Below are 19,916 nucleotides of genomic sequence, written 5' to 3' on the forward strand. Positions count from 1 at the left end.
TTGGACAATACATATGGCATGGGTTTAATAAATCCCTGCCAGCCAAGTCAATGGAATTCTAGTGTTGCCTGTTTAATATGTATCAAGTGCTGCAGTGTAAATTAATGCATTATTAACTGAATATGAATAATTAATTAGAAGCTTAAGCGAGATCAGTTGAAAACATTTTTAATAAACATATACAAATTATTTTCTTGTTATGTCAGTGTTGTTTACTGTTGTACACGCTGAGCAAAAGAAATTTGACTTGTATGAATGAGAGTAAAAGATTGTACCATGCTTCAGTGTAATGGAGAGAAGCCACGGTTACAACGTTAAACTGTGCTTGGCTCTGGTTCCCTCAACAGACTAAGGAGCTTCTCCATCTTGGCTGCTTCCACTTCTGGGCCCTTAGGCAGCTCCTGACCCTTCTTAGCCTGCACACACACACACACACACACACACACACACACACACACACACACACACACACACACACACACACTTTTTAAGATATGCTTTGAAGACATGGAGCTACTGCCTAAAGGGCACTATTGCAAAGGGTAAATTCAGAGAGATCTTCCAAAGTTTGTGATTTGAGCAAGTTATTATTATTTGCACATTAAAAACTCCTGTGTGTAAATATGCACAGCCACCTAAGAAATATGCAATATGGCACAACATTTGTCCTGTATTACTGCAGGAGTTTATTTCACCTCTGTGAATTAATACTTCACAGGGATCCCTTATCAAGGCTCCTTTCCTACGGTTACAGGCTTTTCTTATACCAAACTGGACTTTGATTAAAGAAGCCTGATACAATCTTGCAGTTCAGCACAGCTTCACCTGATTTTAACCATCTTAATTAGGAAATAACATGTTTGACTTCTGGGACTTTAAGAGGCAGCATCAGCTTTTAAAGCTTATACCCCTAAATTAATTCAAGTGCTGACATTTATATAGTGATATTAACAATGTATTGGATATTCTGTACAAATATAATGGATTTTCATTTTCAGAAACAAAGTGGTCATTCACATTAAGTTTTCATAAGGTTCAAAAGCCAAAATCATTCCAAAACTGCATGAAAATCTGCTGGCACTGTCGATATATTTTGACGGTCCTGTTTTCACAAGGACGCCCAAGAAAACTGGCTCAGGGATTGAGAAGGAGGCAGTTCAAATTTTGTTTGGGGTTTAAAATACAGACCACTGAATGGTCCTAGTAGACAGAAATTTTGAATAGTTAAAGCAGGAAAAACACAGGTTTAGCTAATAACATTAATGACAGCTGGCTACATTGAAGTGTCCCTGTGAGTCTTATGAGAAATTCTGAATGGACTGCACTCATTATCAGTGTTATTACTCACACTTGTGCTTTTCCTGCTATGACATCACATAATGTCTGCTGTGAAAAAGGTCTGTTCTGATCAAGTTCTTTTATTGTGTATAGGATGCTCACATTGGAAAAGCTCACATTAGGAAGCATACAAAAGTGTAAAGATGCCAGATTGCATACAAAAAATGTATTACATTTTTGAGTAAAGTGTTAATGTAAAACTTCATCCCACAGTGCAATGTACAGTGGAGATACACAGCTGTGGAAAAAAGAAAAAACCGGACAGTGTTTGATGCTAAAGCTTTGATGACAAAATACTCTTTTAGTCTTAATTTTGTGTCTGTCTGTACACCTTCCATCCTATCCTGCCAATAGTAAACAGCAAAGCACATTCAATTAATGTTTACTAACAAGAACATAGCATTTTTACGTTAGTAGTAAAAGCACAATAATGTATATAATGTACTTTTTATAATATTAGTATAGAAGTGGGGGAGAGTGCCTGTTTAATATTCACAGTTGAACAATTGGGGGTGACTTTCCAACTCCTGCTTTGAGGCTTGGAAATTTCATATTTATAATTAGGTACAGCTATTTGGAAGTTTGAAATGGATACAGCGAGGGGGCTGATCCAGACAGACAGCTGCGTTCCCTAAACGAATGAGCATCAAATCTTGAGGCAACATAATATCTCTGCAATGATGAATGGCTCAATAAAAATAAAGCTTACTGAGCACAAACCTGCACTTAAAATGAATAAAAACTTCAACATGAATCAAAACAAGCAAAAAAATAATTACCTCTCAAGATGTCAATGTGTTCTGATTTGTTTTTCTAATTTCCTGTTTTTCCTTGCTGGTTTTCTTACCACGACAGTAAAATCCCAGACTTTATCTTCCTTTGTATAAAAGTAATGCATACAATTCCCCACCTGCGATATAAGCCCCAGAATTTTGTGTCTGCTCATTTTCAGGCAGTCTATATGTCATAGCAGTGTTAATGCTATGAGACAAAATATGTTCTGGGAGGCAATAGTGATAAATGGACCATCATAAAATGTTGCATAATGCTGCTTTTATAATGCAGGTGTCCCTTATGATTTGTAGGTAACAAAGAGAGAGGCCACTGAAAAGAGAACAGATGAGATGAACACATTCACATTGCACACAGCTGAACAGAGCAGTGTTTTGTGTTGACACAGACAAGGGTCATCTCTAGATAGTGGTCATCCAAAGATGATGAACATTTGCAGTGTTTGCCCAAAGTACACTATTATCTGCACTTTCAGGTACTTAAAATGTTTTACGTGAATTGTGAAACTTTAAGCCCAGATTCAACCAGAAAGTGGAGACTGCTCAAATTTGGTCTATCGCAGAAGATTCTTGTTGCTCAAAACCTCGGACTCTAAAACATCTAAAATACAGAGCTAGTGAGCAACAGTGGACTTGGACACTTGGGTCCAAGCACAGACCCTCCACAGTAACACACCTACAGGGCTACACAATTGCACGTGCAACATCACGTACACCTAACATGACCTCATTAATGACTGTGACCCTCAGGCTTACAACTGGGATATAATTGCTAAATTCAGCACAACGGACAGCGCACAGCACATTTTAGAACATACTTCGGCAATGTACTTCCTGCAGTAAATTATATAGTCAGAATTCTAATATTTGACCTCTTACTTTAAAAGATCAAAATTATTGATTAAAAACGATTTCAGAAGCATCACAGGACAAGAGAGGCCAAGTGGACTGGTTTAGTGAGAGTAAGACAGCCAAGAACATGGACTGCCTCGTCAGCCTCATCAAATGTCTTTCAAATAGGTGAATACAAGACACCTATTTACAACACATTAACACACAGACACACCTTGTATTGTTAAATTTTGGATTGTTAGGCCAATGTAGCAGTGTTTTAGGTATATTAATATGTTCCCATGCCCATTGTGCTAGTTTTAGTGGACTGTTGTGCCAATTTTATAAGACATATTATTGGTAATATTTGCTGTGGGTGTTTGAGCCTGATGCTTATTTGCCACACTTGTTTCCAAAATGCTCTGAGCACTGTCAGTGGTGCTGAACTGTGCAATTATTTCCCAATTGTATGCTTTAGGGCTACAGTCTGAGGTCACTAATGAGGTAGTACTGTGTGTGTGTGTGTGTGTATGCGTGTGTGTGTGTGTGTGTGTGTGTGTGTGTGTGTGTGTGTTCTGTTAGGCTGAACCCATATAAACTGTGTTTTGTTAGTGTCTGTACCCAGGCATGGCGGTGCTATGCATAATGTACAAAAACGTGTTCTGAAAATAAATACATATTACTATAGTCATTATAATTTCTTCTACTTTACTTGTACCAGCAGAGCTGACTCTTAATGGGCCCTGATTAAAGTGTTGTGACTCAGTGTGCAATTTAGTTTCCTCCTGTGTTTAGTAGGGCCGCTGTGATTACTCCACAGCTCATTAACCACTGTCATCAGTGGCAACACAGCCTTAGATGACTCATCAATTGTGAATGGACTAAAGTGGAAAATTTAGCTTTCTTTTCTTTAAGATTGTCTTATGTCTTGGTGTTTATTTCTAGTTTGCCAGTATGTCATGGAGAGTGACAGTGGTATGAATTGTGATAAAGATCCATGACCTTACCATGAATACCCTTGAACCCACAGTGTCTTGGTTATGTGGCAGGCATCTTTAACCACCAAAGCCACCAGAAGATTCTCTTTTATCTTATTCTTCATGCTGATTGTCAGTAACATTTCCAATACATAACAATTTTTGTTCTGCTTCTCCTTCTAGTGATTTTCTCTAACAAGCTTAATCAATTACAAAGAACACTTGACTTCTCTGTGGCTAATTGTTAGCTGGCCTAAATGGGCAACGGAGAAAGAATTTCAGACGATTAGTGTTGTCTATGCTGCTGGAGAAGGGGCGGCTGGCCTCTGTTCCATTGTTATTTAGCGCAATTAGCTTTAGGTCAGTACACTGCAAAGAATGAATCACCCGATCTGCTTTCAGTGATGTGGAACAAGTGGCAGTCATGAATAATGCAAAAGGGAAAGCATGCATCAAGATTGCAAGATAGTATATATGGTAAAGGAGCCAATAGGTTAACATACACACTTCTACATAGTACTGAAAGTGGTAGAAAGTTTGGTACCTAATTTGTAATGTGGATAAACTCATTTTGTATGTGTCAATAAAGCCTAATTATAATGACAAAGTAGCAAGAGTAGAAACATGGAATGGTAAAGCAGCTGCATTTGGAAAGGCAGGTTTATCTTCTTACCACTTATAGACAGGCTTAAAATGGGTTTAGCTTTCGAGTGAATTAGCTCAAATGATTGTAATGTAATTTTCTCTCGCAACTCTGTAAGACTCTTACCTTAGGTTTTTTGCGAAGGTTAGGGGAGAGTTTGAAGCTGGTGACATAGCCTCGGTCATCGCCCACTATGATGATTGGATGGATGGGATTAAATTCGATGTGAGTCAGCTTGGTCTTCTTTTTGGCCACCACTGACTGCTGACAGATGGCCTCATATTTGTTGATGCTGAGGTCAAAAACATGAACCTGAAAAAGATTAGTGATCACACCAGTTAATGTGTGTATAAAACTTTTTTTTAAATTTTTTTGACAGTTCTCACATTTCAAGAGTATGGCACTACCACAACAGCTCTGGCTTAGGGTGTACATAAAAACCTGATAACACCTGACCCATTTTATAGACCACCATTTTTAGGCTGTAGGATTTAAGTATTCACATTATGCATCCAGAGTAAGTAAGTAAAGGCTAAATCAGTGTTACGACTGTGTCGTCTTTTCTGTGAGAAAGAGAATGGTGGAGCACAAGCTAAGCCTCTGCATGGATGTAAGCCTGACCATCTGGTGCAAGGAAGGGTGTTCCCAGTAATTAAATGAGTTTGCACTTCTTATGTATGTATGTAACTGTATGTGTGTGTGTATGCTGGCAGCCCAAATACAAAATCATAGGCATCTTTATCAAGAAGGAACCAGGTGACAAATATTCTTCTTTCAGGCTAAGTGCATTTAGACAATCTGTTGACAAAAAAATGAGCCCACTTCAAAGCACAGCCCACTCCGTTTACAGGAAAGATGACTCTGCCCAGTCCGACAGAGTTCACACTGTCTATGTGTACTAACGTCACACAAAGCATCACAGCTATCTATCACCATGTTCTGCCACGGTATGACTTTCTTTAACCTCCATCACTATGGCCAATATCTACAGTGTTTTTGTTGCTGATATATGAGCAATAATGTAACAACAGTCATGACTGGTAGCGGTATACACTGACTAGATCTGTAATTCACACCAGAACTTAGAGCAGAGAGACATTTTACTGCGCTTAAGTGAGTGCCTGTGATTTTTAATAATGTATTACATATTGTATTTTAATTAAAATGAACATATCAAATTAGTTAAATTATTTAGGCAGTTTTTATTGCTTTAGGCTGATGTTGTTTAAGCATCAGATCTAAAAATCTAGCATGAGCTAATGCATGTATACTAACTGAAATATTTGGCAGTACATTTGCAGAAAGTTAAGAGGAACTGCACGGAGAGCAAATATGGATTTCTGAGACTAATCAGTGGGGGATATGCATCAACAGTCAGCTCAGACTGAGGCAAGGACAGAGAGAATGAAGACACACACACACACACACACACACACACACACACACACACACACACACACACACACACACACACACACACACACACACACACACACACACACACACACACACACATCATTGTGTCCCTGACATTTTGCTGTGTGGCAGCAGCAGCAGGCCAGGTTGTCATCAACAGTATCAATAAATACATGTCAAAAAGCACACAACTCATGCTTAGTCACTTTAGCTCTATCACACACTTATCACAGAAAACAAAAAAATGTACTGCAAAGAAGCTGCTATCCTGGGGAAGATTATGATGATTAACATCATGCACTGTGACCGCACCACTGAATGTGGAAATTCTAAAAATATTCCACCATTCTTCAAAATCGGACAGTGACCAAATGTCAAGGAGGGTTTAGCCTTGACTTGGACTGCTTGGACTGAATGTAGAAAAGGAGTTATTATGTGGATCCAGTTAATTCTGCACGTTCCTGTCAGGTGACATCTCAATATTTGGCATTACAGTAAATACTGGTCTACCCATATATAATTACTAGCTTCTGTCTAAAATCTAACCTATTTCCGCCCAAGCACATATCCATAAAATCATATCCATCATCATAGAATGATGTTTCAGTTTTGAGTTCAGCACACTGAGAAAAAAAATGGACCAGCTGCACTGACCTTGATCGACTCCAATTTAATATCTTGTCCTTCCTGCTGCTTAGAAAGGAGAGGACATTGTGCTTGAAAAATGTATGCCAACTGATGAGCTTTTAATGAGTTTTTTTAATAGCTGCTGAAAACTGCTTTTGATCCAGTTTCTGAGAATAAATTACTTTACACATGATACTTCATATGCTTTCTAGCAAAGTTGTTTGATTTTGTTGGTTTTTTTGTAGAAGAAATTTAAAATTAAACAAACTGCAGGCTTTATTCTGGGTTTAAACATCCGCTGTATGTACTGCCAGTTATTTACTTTTCAACTTGTATACTATGAAAAGCACATTTCAAATGTCCCATAGGGACAAATTCACAACTAAAATAGTTGTGAATTTGTTGTGAAATCTGCTGTTCACTTCCTGACTTCCATGTCTTATCAAGATTATTGTTTGGTTGTGAAATATTTTACATAATGGTGCGTTACTACAGTATGCATTGTGTATGTCTTGACTGAATCCTGGAATTTGAGAGGACCGACACATGTACACATACACACAGACAAACAGACACACAGACACACACACAGACACACAGACACACACGCACACACAGACAATATCACATAAGGTGTCTCTCGAATTGCTCAGCTCTCATTTCCTCTCTGTCACTCTCACTCAACTTCACTTCGCACACTGGACAGGAAATGTGTCAGACACAACACTGTAGACTTTTATAGCGTGGCGCAGACTGGTGCGAAGACAAACAGATGGGGACAGCTTGCAGAGACACTAAGAAAATATGTGGAGATAAGCAACACACATCCACTGAAATTACTTTTGGCAGGAATCAATAACCACTGGCGAGCAGGAAGCCACCTTTGTTAAAAGAAACCGTGTTTGAACAAACTCAATCGCCTGAGGATATTCTGCATTAATCTGAGGTTTACCCTTATGAATATAGTAAGGGTTTAGTCAGCTGAGACCATAACTATATTATAAGCATAATAATGGCAATAAAGGTGGCAGTGCGTAGATGGTGCAGATGTTGGGATTCCACATGTTCTGTCAGGTAAGTGTCAAGCTCCAATTATCTTAGCTACACAGCAGATTTGTGATGGTGATAATCATAGCCTTCAGACAAAGCATCCTATAGACCCTCATACAGGTTTCAGGATTGGTTGTATAGTAAGCCTATACCACCTGGGGCCATGAAAATATCATAAGTTATGGTTCTGTCCATGACATTAAGATGAATAAAATCCATTTACTATCTATAGGTGATATCTTCTGTCACAGTGTTGATCCATCTGCTTTCTTCAACTATAAATGAAATATACTTGAATTTACAATCAGTGTGAGATTCTTGATAAATCCAAGCATAAATCATGCACTGTAGCATGAACCAGAGTATTTCGAAGGCCTAAATAAGCAAAAAAAAAAAAGTAATGAAGTGCTAATCTCCCAAGTCATGCTGTTGTTTGCTAAGTGTAAGTTTAAAAGTACACTTACTGTTCCGTCTGTTGTAACAGCAGTAAATACAGTGGAGGAGTATGGAGACCAGGAAACATCTCCAACAGCTGCATTCAGGTCAAAGGTGAACATTGGAGTGCTGGAAAAACACAAAGACATACAAGGTCAGACGGGAAATCCGTAACTTTTTATTATAGAGCTTGAAATTGTATATGCCTCTGATATTCATTATTGTTCAGAATGAACAAGAGCTGTTACTCATCAGAGTCTATAGAGAAAAATGCTCAGTACAACTGAGACTGTTTGCACAATCTATCTTTTGCATGTTTTCCGGATATAAAACAGTTCATTTTATTTCTATTTCTTAGCCATTATTACATTTCAATGTCTCGCTCCTAGTTTCCAGTGGTGGAAAACCACCTTTAGATTGTCATCCATGGTCATCAGTTACAAAAATGTCCAGAGACCGATGCCTCATAAGAGCCTGGCAGATGAAAACATGTGGAGATCAAACAGAAGGCCCCTGCACACTGTTTCCTCACGTTATTAACTTGTGAAATACCACTGAAAGCAAGAGGAAGAAATAAAATATTTCTAAGAGTGGAACCAGGCACATACATGTCTTCAAACTTTAAGGAGGGAGTGTGTGAGTGAGAGAGACAGTAAGGAAATCTTTCTCTTTCTAAAGGTTGAGGGAGGAGCAGACTTATATACATAACATACATGAAAACAATTTCTATGGAAATTTGGTGTTTGATCTACTAAGTCAGGAACTAATTACGCAACCAGTACCTCAGATGGTCTTCTAAGCACCTCGTGCAAGTGGAACAGAGTTGAAAAGCCCCTGTTCAGTGGTGCAATAGTATGTTTACCACCAGCAAGCTCAGAAAAACAAATGAAATGAAATCTGTCATTGAGAATACATTCTACACAGTGCTTTAGAAGCTAACTGAATGTCAAATAGAACCCCGCAAACACCGACAGCCGCAACACTCTACTCCCTCTCTGTTTGGACTGGACATGTATTGTGTTCATTTATAAAATCCTTTTATTTGCTATGTATTATTTTGGAACTACATCGGTACAGCTCCACCGCATACTTTCTTGTGGTGTTCTTTTACCCTCAACCTGCCATTATTTCAATTTCTAAAGAATACTGGTTATTTAAATTTGCTCTTACCCGCCACAGCCTTCCTTGAATACAGAGTTCTTACAAATATTCAAATTGGACAAGAAATAGAGTATTTTTCTTGCAAAAAAGAACTTCACAATTTCAAGAATCTTAGCAAACAAAGCAGGATGTGCATCAACCAAACCAATTCTTCCAGTTATTTGCTCCAGCCGCCCTTAATTTTGTGCAAGATGTGCCTCAGATGACAGACAAACTGTACAAATGACAAACTGGTGTGCCTGTTTGATAAATAACATGCACTCTGGTAGGTGTAGAGTTGGTTTTATTTTACCACAGAATGACACTGCACATACTGTAAATCCAGACTCAGAGTTAGTAGGATACTAACTCATAAAGTTTATCACTGGGCTGAAGAGCAAATCTATCAAGCTAACCTTTGGTGTGATTATTTGGCTTGGTGCAACTGTCTTCTCTTAGTACAGGCCCTTTAGTTTGTGCAAGACTGCCTAACGTCATGTGGCAGTCTTTCAGGATATATGAGCCTCATCCGTCAAACAAAAGGAACAGTTTTCAGTGTCAAGCTCTCACACTACTTAACAGTGTGGTTCAGAAGAAGCAGGTTCAGAAGAGTATGTGAAAGGTGCTTGAACCAGTCAGACCTCTCCTAGAAACAATAAGGCTTGTATCTATGGGATGTTATGGATCATTCTTGAAAACCCTGTCTTTCATAATGGGTGGATGATTACTATCATTATTCAGTCAAGCTGCCTGTGCTGACAAGAAGTGGGAGGCACTGTGGGTAATTCAAATAAGAAAGTGAAATTATGCGGGGTCCACAATGAGTATAATAAGGTAATAAAGACTAATATACTACAATATTACGGAAAGATTACAGGAATAATAATTATATTGTTCCTTCTTCACTGCAACACACAGGGCATTAGAAATGTTAATAAGTATGAAATATAATAACAGCACAAAACTGCAGTTGCTATTCTGTATCTAACCACAGCATATTTAATACTTCCAATTAGAGGTGATTTACAAATGAATCTTACATCTTCTTCCAGTCAGGTATTTTACTTGAATAATGCTAAAACAGAAATATAAACTAAACATTAATAAACGGTCCATTATAATGAAATAACAACTAACGAGTAGCCATTGACTCAGATCCCTTATGTTTATACATCTTTTCCCCCTTTCTCCAAATTTGAAATTGCCAAATTCCTCATGCACTGCAGTTTTTGTCACTGCTTAACTCCCACTGTCTGCCCAGGGAGTATACTGCCATGTGTCAAATCCAACACATAAGGAGTCATAAGCTCCCTCTTTTCACCCAGCATTGAAGAGGTTCACAGGGAGACTGTGACACTGAGTATTTCAAGCTATTCCCCGGAGATGTCATCCTCCTCTGCAAATGTGCCCCAGCCAAGTACATGATCCCAAAACAGCTTCCTACCAGCTAACACTGCCAGTTGTGTCTGATGTGACTTTATTGTAGGTGGCAAGCATCTACTAAAACTTAGATAATATATAAACAAAATAAAATCACAATTTTATAGCTGTGATACAATATGTGGTGTCCGCAAGGAGAATGTCATATCTACAGTAGCTGCAAGTTTTCCCTCTATTAGTTGTCTTACTTGATGGTATGGTCCCAGATCTTCACAGTCCAGTCTGAACTGCATGAGATGAATACCTTTGGGTGGAAGTGGTTCCATTTTACAGCATCCACGGCCATGCTGTGGGCTTCATAGGTCTCCAGGAACTGACTTGAGTAAGTCTTGGAGCACTAGGAGATAAAGGCAAAAGTTTTGAGTTGGAGCAAAGTAGATGGTTTTTGTCTTAATAATTTACTTTCTAATACATTGTTCAGTGACTGAACGCATTCAATACTTGCTGGTGGCACCTGCAGTAACACAACAACCAGTTTGTGTGATGAGATATGTTTGGTCATGGACTACTCATGTCCAGTCTGAAGCTACAAATGTGGCAAGATAAAATGAAGAAGTATTCATGGATGTTTTCTGACTCACAACACCATTCTTGACACCTTTTAATTCTGTTTGTTCTGTTCTTTTTCTATTTTAGTTGAGAAAAGTTATCTTAAGTGGTATCCATTATTTTTGTTGGAAATTATATTTTTTGGCACTAGAAAACAGAATTTAACAGAGTATTCTAGTGATTTGCTATTGCACTCCCATAATATTCAGGGACTTTCTGGAGACAGATTTAAAAAAAAGAAGCATAGCCTGATTTTTAGTCTATGGTATGTGTCAAGCTCCAGCACATGGATCCTAGACTTTCCAAAATGCAACTCAATAGAGCTTTTTCATAAAGATACCTCCATGTTGCCCCAAATTGTAACCTTGGCTTTCTGAGACAACACTGGTGACATCACTGGGACTTGAAAAAGGTCCCTCCAGAGCCACAGAAGACATTATACAACTGTTTTCCAAGGCTGAGTCTCTCTTCATGAATAGTAAAGTGATAGGCCAAAACCAAGTTAAATTTCTAAACTACTAATTTAGTTTTCTAAGCAAGGACAACTTGACATAAAATGTTTTCTTGAAAATGCTTACTGTCTCTGGGCACATGGTATTTTCCATTGACAGCTGAAGGAAAAGTCCTGCTGTGACATTGCTGATTGGAGGGAGGCTAGAAGTGCAATATACTTGACAGTTTTAACCCAAAGAGTCATGCAATTCTCTGTGGTTCAATGTTGAATTACCCTTTAAATTTCCACAATTTGTTTGCCACTGACAGAATAGGGTTTACAAACGTACCAAAACAACAGCAGAGTTAGATTGCAGGGATAAATTAACTGGACAATCCAGCATAAAGCAGCTTCATGGCTTGTGGGGACAGCTGTTGCATTTCCAAGCACTGACAGTTTGATTGCTGACCTGCAGCTATGTGAGAGATTCCTAATCAGTCCTCTCCTGGGGTTTCTGTGCCACTGAACCTTGAGGTGATAGACTGAACATATTTCATGACACATACTGGTTGTTTGTCTGGCAACATTTCTGCAAGGAGAGCTAGGTAAGTAAGGTGATTGCACAGAAGTTTAGCCAAGGTTTGAAGTCCTTTCTTTACTGCTAATTGTGACCTTTCATTGATCATGTACATTGCCTGGTACAAAGCCCATCAACATGCAATCAAAAAGTGTCTGATTACTATTAGATGCAGGGAGTAAGACAGTGTAAGGCCATTAGGGATTTCCAAAGAGGCAGATTTCATAATTTCATTACAAACTAGTGTCTTGTATTAAATTTATTTATGTGGCATGATGCACGATATTAGTCATGGGTATTTTATCTTTTCAAATGAAGTAAAATGTCACCCAATGCAATGGTATAGTTGTTTTATATGATTTTAATGTTTTTCTATGACAGTGAAGTTCCGTACTGTAGCTAAGGATATATAGGGCTGGAGCGGCAGAGAGTATTTGCTTGGTCATTAAATCAAATGTTGGTGTTGTTTTGTTCAGTGTTGTGTCTTCAGAGTCAAATGTTGATAATAATGAAAAGGCAAAATAATTCAGCCTCATCCTTTATCCTCACAATATCACTGCCTGTCTATGTATGTGCTTAAATTGGCGCATTTGTGTTCGGTCTTGCATGCCTCAGATTTCTGCAGCCAGGAATGAACCTTCACTCACATAATCTCACTACCAAACACTGTATTCTCTTTATGACCATGTTAGATACCGTTCCCTCAAGCACAAGTTTTAATTTGATAAAGATGAAATCTGATTTCAGTGATGTGTGCATTAGTCAGTAAGCTGCTTAAACACTTCTTTGTTATTAAATCAATAGAATGAGGGCACAGTAACTGCAAACAAATTAGGCTTTTATGAGTGTTTTTCTGCCTACAGTAAGCATGAAAATGAGGAAGATAAGCATAGAGATGGTTGGAGGCTGGCCAGAAACTACCAGCTGTCTGATGTGGACAGAGAGAGCTTCTGCTTAAGGAGACTCATTAAATGCTTAATGTGAAGCCTGCGGGGCTCCCAACGGGCCACATGGAGACACACAAGTGCCCATATGGACAATCACACACATACACCAACACACATACACACGCACTATTAAAGGAAACTTTATAACTTGTGTACCCTCTGGAGTGCAAGCCCAGCAGGATATCTGTAAGTGCACCATAAACAAAATGAGCTTCCGTTTTTCAGGGCAGATACTGGGAGACAGCATAAAGCCCAAAGATGATCTTAATGTCATGTAAGTGTGGTATAAAAAGAAAACACATTTTAGGGATAAGGTTTTGCTGAACGCCACCAGCAAAAGTTTTGTATGAATTTTCAAAGGTCATCCAAACAAACTTAACAGAACTTTTGTTTTGGTTCTATAGGTACAAAAAGTTACGGTCAACACTGGTGTGAAGAAAGAAGAATGGTGTGATTTTGGCTATACATTACAGTATGTTTCAATTTACAGTTTTATTTTGCCTGCCTCTCCTCCTTTGTATAGCTAACTTGTCAGTGGTCAATCATATGCACCGTCATGATAAATAATTGATACACTGGCATGAAGTATTATTTTTTTATTTGACACTAACTCTGTTCTGAGCCAATTTACTGGCATTGTCAACAAGGACAAAGTAAAACATCAAACTATAGTCAACATAACTTTTGCAAAATATTACTACATAGCTATATATTGACTCAGAAGGAATGGGGAGGACAGCTAATTAAGACATCCGTCTTCAACTGACTGAAAATACATTTATTTAATGTAAACTACCTTCTAATATAGTGCACTATAAATGTTAATACATGGCAAACACTATGTAGTAAATACTATGGAACCTGGACACATGTGGGATTATCTCAAACAAGCGTAAAGTTTCTACTGAAATCATCAAATACCCATGGTCACCAGTGTGTTTGAAAAATAAATCTAAAAATGTTTATAATAATGCAACTATACACAGTTTGTACTGAATGAAAACTGCTGGTATGGTCCTTTAAGGTACCTAAATTAATTGAGTTTTAAATTACATTATTATTCATGCTTTTTAAAAAACTAATTTGCTATTTTATAGGCTTATGTCAATAACATCAGTTACACACATACTCTAATGGTTTACTATAGACAATTGCCCTGTAATGTACTGTGCATCATAGATTTGTTTAAAACATATAATATGTACTGTGGCCACTGTGCAGTATGTTGATGTTATTGTATCACGAGTTATGCTGTGATTACGTTCCCAACTGGACATTTGACAGCCTAAGTGAGTCATATCAACAACATGCTTGATGTAATTTTAGACGTGACCTGTGTCATCCAGCTAAACCACCACAGTGGAATCCTTTATACATACCTTGTGTATTTTCCCCTCCTCAGTGCCAACTAGGAAGAGATAGTTGATCTGTTTGTGGAAGTCAAATGCTGTACCACAAGCTGTGGACAAAAGGCATCAAGCACTTAAATTACAGACGCCTGCCAAGGAAAATCTGATCTAATATCCGGCAATATATATAAAGTGCAGTGCTTTGTATTAGTAATTATTGTTAAAAATGATATAGATGCATTCATATATACATGTTCAACATGACATACCGAGTGAGTGGAGCCTTACCAATGCTGGGCTGCTCTGCCCCTTCTGGCCTCTCAGATACAGCGCCATTCAGTGACAGTCTGATAATGTCTGTAAAGACTAGCTCAGTCTGAAAATGTGAAAACACACTGTGATGCAACTGTCAACGTATACACATGCAACAAAAACCAAAAAAAATGAGAACACAAGCCACAGACAATTTCTGTAAATAAATAAAGTATAATTTCTTGGCTAACCTTAACAAGTGTCCAAGACACAACTCGGCCATCAGATGAGACAGAATAGAAATTGTGGTTGTTGTCCATGTCATCGTTCTGCCAGCGCACCTGAATGATACAACAGAGCAATGAATAAATCCACCGAGAACAAAAGAAAATGGATGGTGTGTGAAAAGATCAAACGAGGAAGTTACATTTATATGGCATTTCCTTAATTCTCCAGTGCATGAATTTCTGCATCTGAATGTGGAGAATAATAACTCAGCATCGCTGCGCACTTGGTGTTAGAGGGTTTTGGATAGCTCTAAAAATGGCTTCCATTAAACTTAGATGTGTTCACACAAATGGAGACAAAGCAATTGTGCAAGGGTGTAGTGGCTGGAACTAGACACACACCGTGAAGTCTCATCACTTCTGCCTTGTCCTCTACTACTCTCACCTGCCAGACAGGGTCAGTGTGCTTGCCAGTCTTAGCTGTACTCTTGTACACAGGCTCCAGTCCCTCCTCTTTCAAGTTGTAGACAGCCACACAGCCGTTGTAGAAGCCCACTGCCACCAGGGAGGAATGTTGCTCATGGATGTCGAGGCACAGGACGCCAGAATTGGTGGAGTAGATGTATTCTGGAAACGCAGAGTTCTTCAATGAGTAGAAGACAAGCATGCCACGCCCCTGTTTACTGAAGTCGTCTGGCCAGGAGAAGGACAGTGGAGATTGGATAGGAGGATAATAAATTAAAATAAAATTAAAATTGTCTATGAGATGTTTACATAACAGCTCACTATCCTGTGTACTTACATGATCCCATTCCCACAGCAAATAGGTCCTGATATTTGTTATTCCTGTTAAGGACAGGTGCATTAAGGAGTCATTTTCCTATCTTGGAACAGAAGATGTGATATAAAATAAATGAAATACAATCACTAATAGTAGAGGTATAAAATCACAACCCTTTTTCCCCAGAATAATAATGAAAATCATTCTGGGGAAATGATAGCAGACATGATGGGCAAACCTACCAGCAGAGGGCAGTGACAGACAGTCTTTTGGCTTTGTCATATTGGAACTTCCACAAAGGGAGAAGGGTGCCCTCCTGGTCCCTGAACTCATCAGAGGCATCCTCAAAGTATTTGAAATCTGAAAGGACATGAAGGGAGGGCAGGGAGAAGAGAAGAGAAGAGAAGCGAAAAGAAGAGAAGAGAAGAGAAGAGAAAAGAAGAGAAGAGAATGACTGTAATGACTCGATTGTCAAATAGGACTGCAGTTTAGTATTTTGTTATGTCTAATAGAACATACCTTGTGCTATGTCATCAAGTGTATTCTGATTGACCATCCGTTCAAAGATCTTGGCTGCTTTTCCCAATTTTGTGATGTCATCGCTCTGTAACAGAAATGGACAAAATCTTGGAAGGAAACACCGGAAAAACATACATTAAACACTGCTATAATTTTTTGATCAATTTTCAGTTCTAATTAAATTTTCATACACTAACATAAGAACATGAGTATAATGGTAGAGCATTATCACAAGTCCTGGGCAGTAATGTTGACAGCTTTGAAGATTTGACAGTTATTTGATAGTCACTAACAATGTCTTGTATGGTAATGTATGCATGGTAATTATGGTGGCAACACTATTATCATGTGTAAACATTAGATACATTTTAAGTTAAGACATGAAAGTTGGTGAGCAGTCAATTTACCTGGGTCTCCATCAGAATCATCTTCTTCTTGCTTTTGTCATTATCTTTCTTGGATAGCATGGCTTTCTGCTTCTCTTTATTTTTTTCTTGTTTCTGCAGCTCCTCCACGTACGCATCATAGATCTCCCACTGCAAAGAGAATACTAGTTAGACGCACAGTAGTATCCTGGTTATGTTCTGTGCATGTAAACAGCCTATCCCTGTTTCAGAAACCTGGATAAGACCTTTCCCCAGGTTTGAGAAACATGAAAATACTGGGTGTCTGAACCATCTCATAGTGGCTAAGATGGTGATAAACTGATCACCAGTAACCTGGAGGCTGTTATGATCATGTATACAGGGATACACATTCCATGTAAAAGTCATGGCTTGAAAAAGATCAAAACCAGGATAAGACTCAGGATACTAATGCGCATGTAAACGCACTCAGCGTGAAAACAACCCTGGCCAAACATCTCTTTTAAAAAAATCAGGGAATCCAGTACCTGATTAGCAGTAGCTGAGAAGATGCTGCGTGGAGGAGGTTCACTTTGGCAGCTTCTTTCCTGCACGAAAATAGAAATAACTCCACTGAAACACTTGAGGCAGTACGTTATGAATATCTTATTAGGTACACATTGATATGATGTTTTTCATACCCTGTAATTCTAAAACTTTCCCTTTTTAAATGTTAGATATCTTAACCATTATAGAGATGACTGGCTATACTGCTCCTTCCTACCCTCAGTGGGTTATTGAGGGTCTGGGAGGCCCTCTCACTGAAGTTGAACTGGTTAGTAAGTTTCGGCTCCTTTTTGTCGGTTTTGGAGGCAACACTGTCTGGCCTATCCTCTTCTCCAGCTTCCTCCACTTCTCCTCCATCCTCTACAGGTGTAGCCTGTGGAAAACCAACAAAGGGAATTTTGTAGCTCAAGTTGCACTCTTGAACTTTTGACCATTTGAGGAAATGCTGATCAACAGGCCTTGGTCATGCATTGTTTAAAATGGAATATGAAATACTGCCCCACACACATCAGTGGTCTGATTTTAGTTCAGCAAAAGATCTTTTTTACCGGAGTTTCTGGCTTCTCTTCATTAGGTTCTGCTCCGTTGTTGACTGTTGCAATCTCTGGAAATATTGAATTGTAATGTCACTGTGTAAAAAATGACCAAATCCACTTTTCACATGTAAACTCAGGACATTTCTTTAATTTTCTGGCACATGCTAGAAGTGACACCTTGTGGCACCAAGTATGCACTACACCTGAGGAACAATATTAAAAAACAACACACTACAAAACAAACTATGTAACACTGTCCTTGAATATTAAACAAAAGTGTTACTGTGCTCTAAAATACAGAAAATTATTACAACATGTTTCAGTAACTACCATCAGGGAGACCCTCCTGGGCCCTCAGTCTTCGAGCCTCATCAGAGTCCTGATGCAGGAGACTGCCTTCCAACACAAAGTGAACAGCCATCTGATCCACAACACTGATAGGCTTGTAGGAACGTTCCTGAAAAACACAAGAAGCAAGAGTGTGAGGAATAGCAAGCAGAAGAAACTGTTAATTTTGTTTGGTTATAGGTAGGAGAGAATACATTTTATATTATTGACTATTGGTATCAAACAAAAGATCAGGGACGTTTGTCAGAAATAGCTTACTGTCATCTTTTAAATGTAAATAGCTGACAGAGAGGCAAAAAGATCTGCCTTTCTAATTAAACAATCTATGGTATGAGGTGGCATCAGTGTTGTAGTAATGCTTGCATCTACTGTCAGTGATAGTTACAATAGTAGTAAGTTATAAGCTTGGATGTAACTTCAATACCTTGAAGCTGTAGCGGACAATATTTTGCGCTGCATGCGGGCTGTTTGCAGTCAGGATCCTTGTGATTTCCTCTTTCAGCTCCTTGAGATATCACGATAAGAGCACATGTTACCCTTGTCTGAATAATTCGACACAATTTGTTCGCAAGGACAATTACCAAAAATAATAATGAACAATTATAGTTAGAAAATTGAGTCAAGTAAAAACATCAGCAAATTCTGAAACATTTCCCTCAATACAGCCCATTTGGCTGTCTTGAACTTGAGCAATGAAGATCCCTGTCCCTGTCTTACAGCCTCAGTGAGCTCCAGTTGATCTGCAGGTTTAGTGAGTGCTTTCCCGTGAGACCAGTCATCCCATCCATCACCAGTATCCACACCCTCTTCCTCATCCTATAGCATTACAGAAGAAAAGAGATTTATTTCTTAGTTAAATTGAAAAATCATGTTATAATAGCACGTGTGTTTCTCATAGCCCTCCCCGCTGAATTCAGATGCCAAAAATCAGAACTGTTATCAATTTATGGCATTTAATACACCCACCTTTTTCTTACTGGTAGCTTTGGTTGGCTTCACACCAGGTACCTTCTGAACATTTGAGCCCTGTGTGAAAACAAAATACGACCACCTGAATGGTTAGCTGTGTCTTTAGCATAAAGCAAGACGCAAAAGAACAATTAGCATTAACTGTCCTACTTTTGCTTTACTATTCAGTTACTGGGACGTGGCGTCATCGCTTTATTAGCTAGTTACCGCTAGCTAAACTAAGCCTACATTTACCTTTCTTCCGGACGCCGCAACGTTATTGTTAGGCACAGGCATTGCGGCAAGAGTCCGATTTAAAGACTTGGCCAACAATTTAGCAATTTGGTCTCTGTAATTTTTTTTTTGACAAAGAGTCAAAACAAAAAATAAACTTTTAAACTCGGTCTGTAGCAGCTGCCTGCTGCTGTATATAGGTTGCCAAGACAACCAGTCGTCTTGGCCTGTCACTCAGAGGGGTCAAAGAGCCTATTAAAATCAAGATAGTTCACTCGCCAGGTTCTCTTCGCTTAATGTCCGTTTTTTACGATTGTGAATTATGCTAGCACATGAATACAGTATATAAACTCTAGGTCACTTGCAAGCTTTAGCTTCTGAAACAACCCCTTTCTTAGAATGCTTCTAAAATGTTGAAATATGTTATGTTACGTTGCTTTATTTGGAGGGGGAAGGGGTGAAAACGCTGAAAAGTATCTGACAGGTAGGGAAGATATTAATTAAGATATCAATTAAAAAATGCAGTCTTAAAAGAATAATTTAAAAACACCATTTGCCTCACTACGCGTTTGAATACGGTCTCCTTTGTGATTGGACAGTCTCGTCATGAATAGTCT

At 38.6% G+C, this 19,916-nt stretch overlaps 1 protein-coding gene across 1 annotated transcript; it reads right to left on the minus strand.

Moving 5' to 3' along the window:
• Positions 1 to 211: 211 nt before the first annotated feature.
• Positions 212 to 19,512, minus strand: dnai1.2 (dynein, axonemal, intermediate chain 1, paralog 2). The gene is made up of 20 exons (XM_040115691.1): positions 19,321 to 19,512; positions 19,084 to 19,143; positions 18,835 to 18,933; positions 18,542 to 18,622; positions 18,100 to 18,226; positions 17,782 to 17,837; positions 17,451 to 17,606; positions 17,215 to 17,274; positions 16,730 to 16,858; positions 16,323 to 16,407; positions 16,046 to 16,163; positions 15,825 to 15,868; positions 15,468 to 15,715; positions 15,047 to 15,136; positions 14,832 to 14,919; positions 14,574 to 14,653; positions 10,877 to 11,025; positions 8,138 to 8,237; positions 4,707 to 4,892; positions 212 to 416 (listed from the first exon to the last, which is right to left on the minus strand). Exons 1-20 carry the CDS (start codon positions 19,360 to 19,362, stop codon positions 315 to 317), a joined length of 2,100 nt encoding a protein of 699 aa, XP_039971625.1. The 5' UTR covers positions 19,363 to 19,512; the 3' UTR covers positions 212 to 314.
• Between the last annotated feature and the right edge of the window lie 404 nt (positions 19,513 to 19,916).

The sequence above is a fragment of the Xiphias gladius genome, chromosome 21 (assembly GCF_016859285.1).
Source record: "Xiphias gladius isolate SHS-SW01 ecotype Sanya breed wild chromosome 21, ASM1685928v1, whole genome shotgun sequence".
Classification (NCBI taxonomy): domain Eukaryota; kingdom Metazoa; phylum Chordata; class Actinopteri; order Istiophoriformes; family Xiphiidae; genus Xiphias; species Xiphias gladius.

Bases quoted from the DNA above. Each gene is read 5' to 3' on its own strand.
- dnai1.2 (XM_040115691.1), bottom strand. From the start codon at position 19,362: ATGCCTGTGCCTAACAATAACGTTGCGGCGTCCGGAAGAAAG. The intron at 18,934-19,083 runs GTGGGTGTATTA...GTAATGCTATAG, and splicing joins AAGCTACCAGTAAGAAAAAG to GATGAGGAAGAGGGTGTGGA. The intron at 18,227-18,541 runs GTATTGAAGTTA...TGTGTTTTTCAG, and splicing joins TTGTCCGCTACAGCTTCAAG to GAACGTTCCTACAAGCCTAT.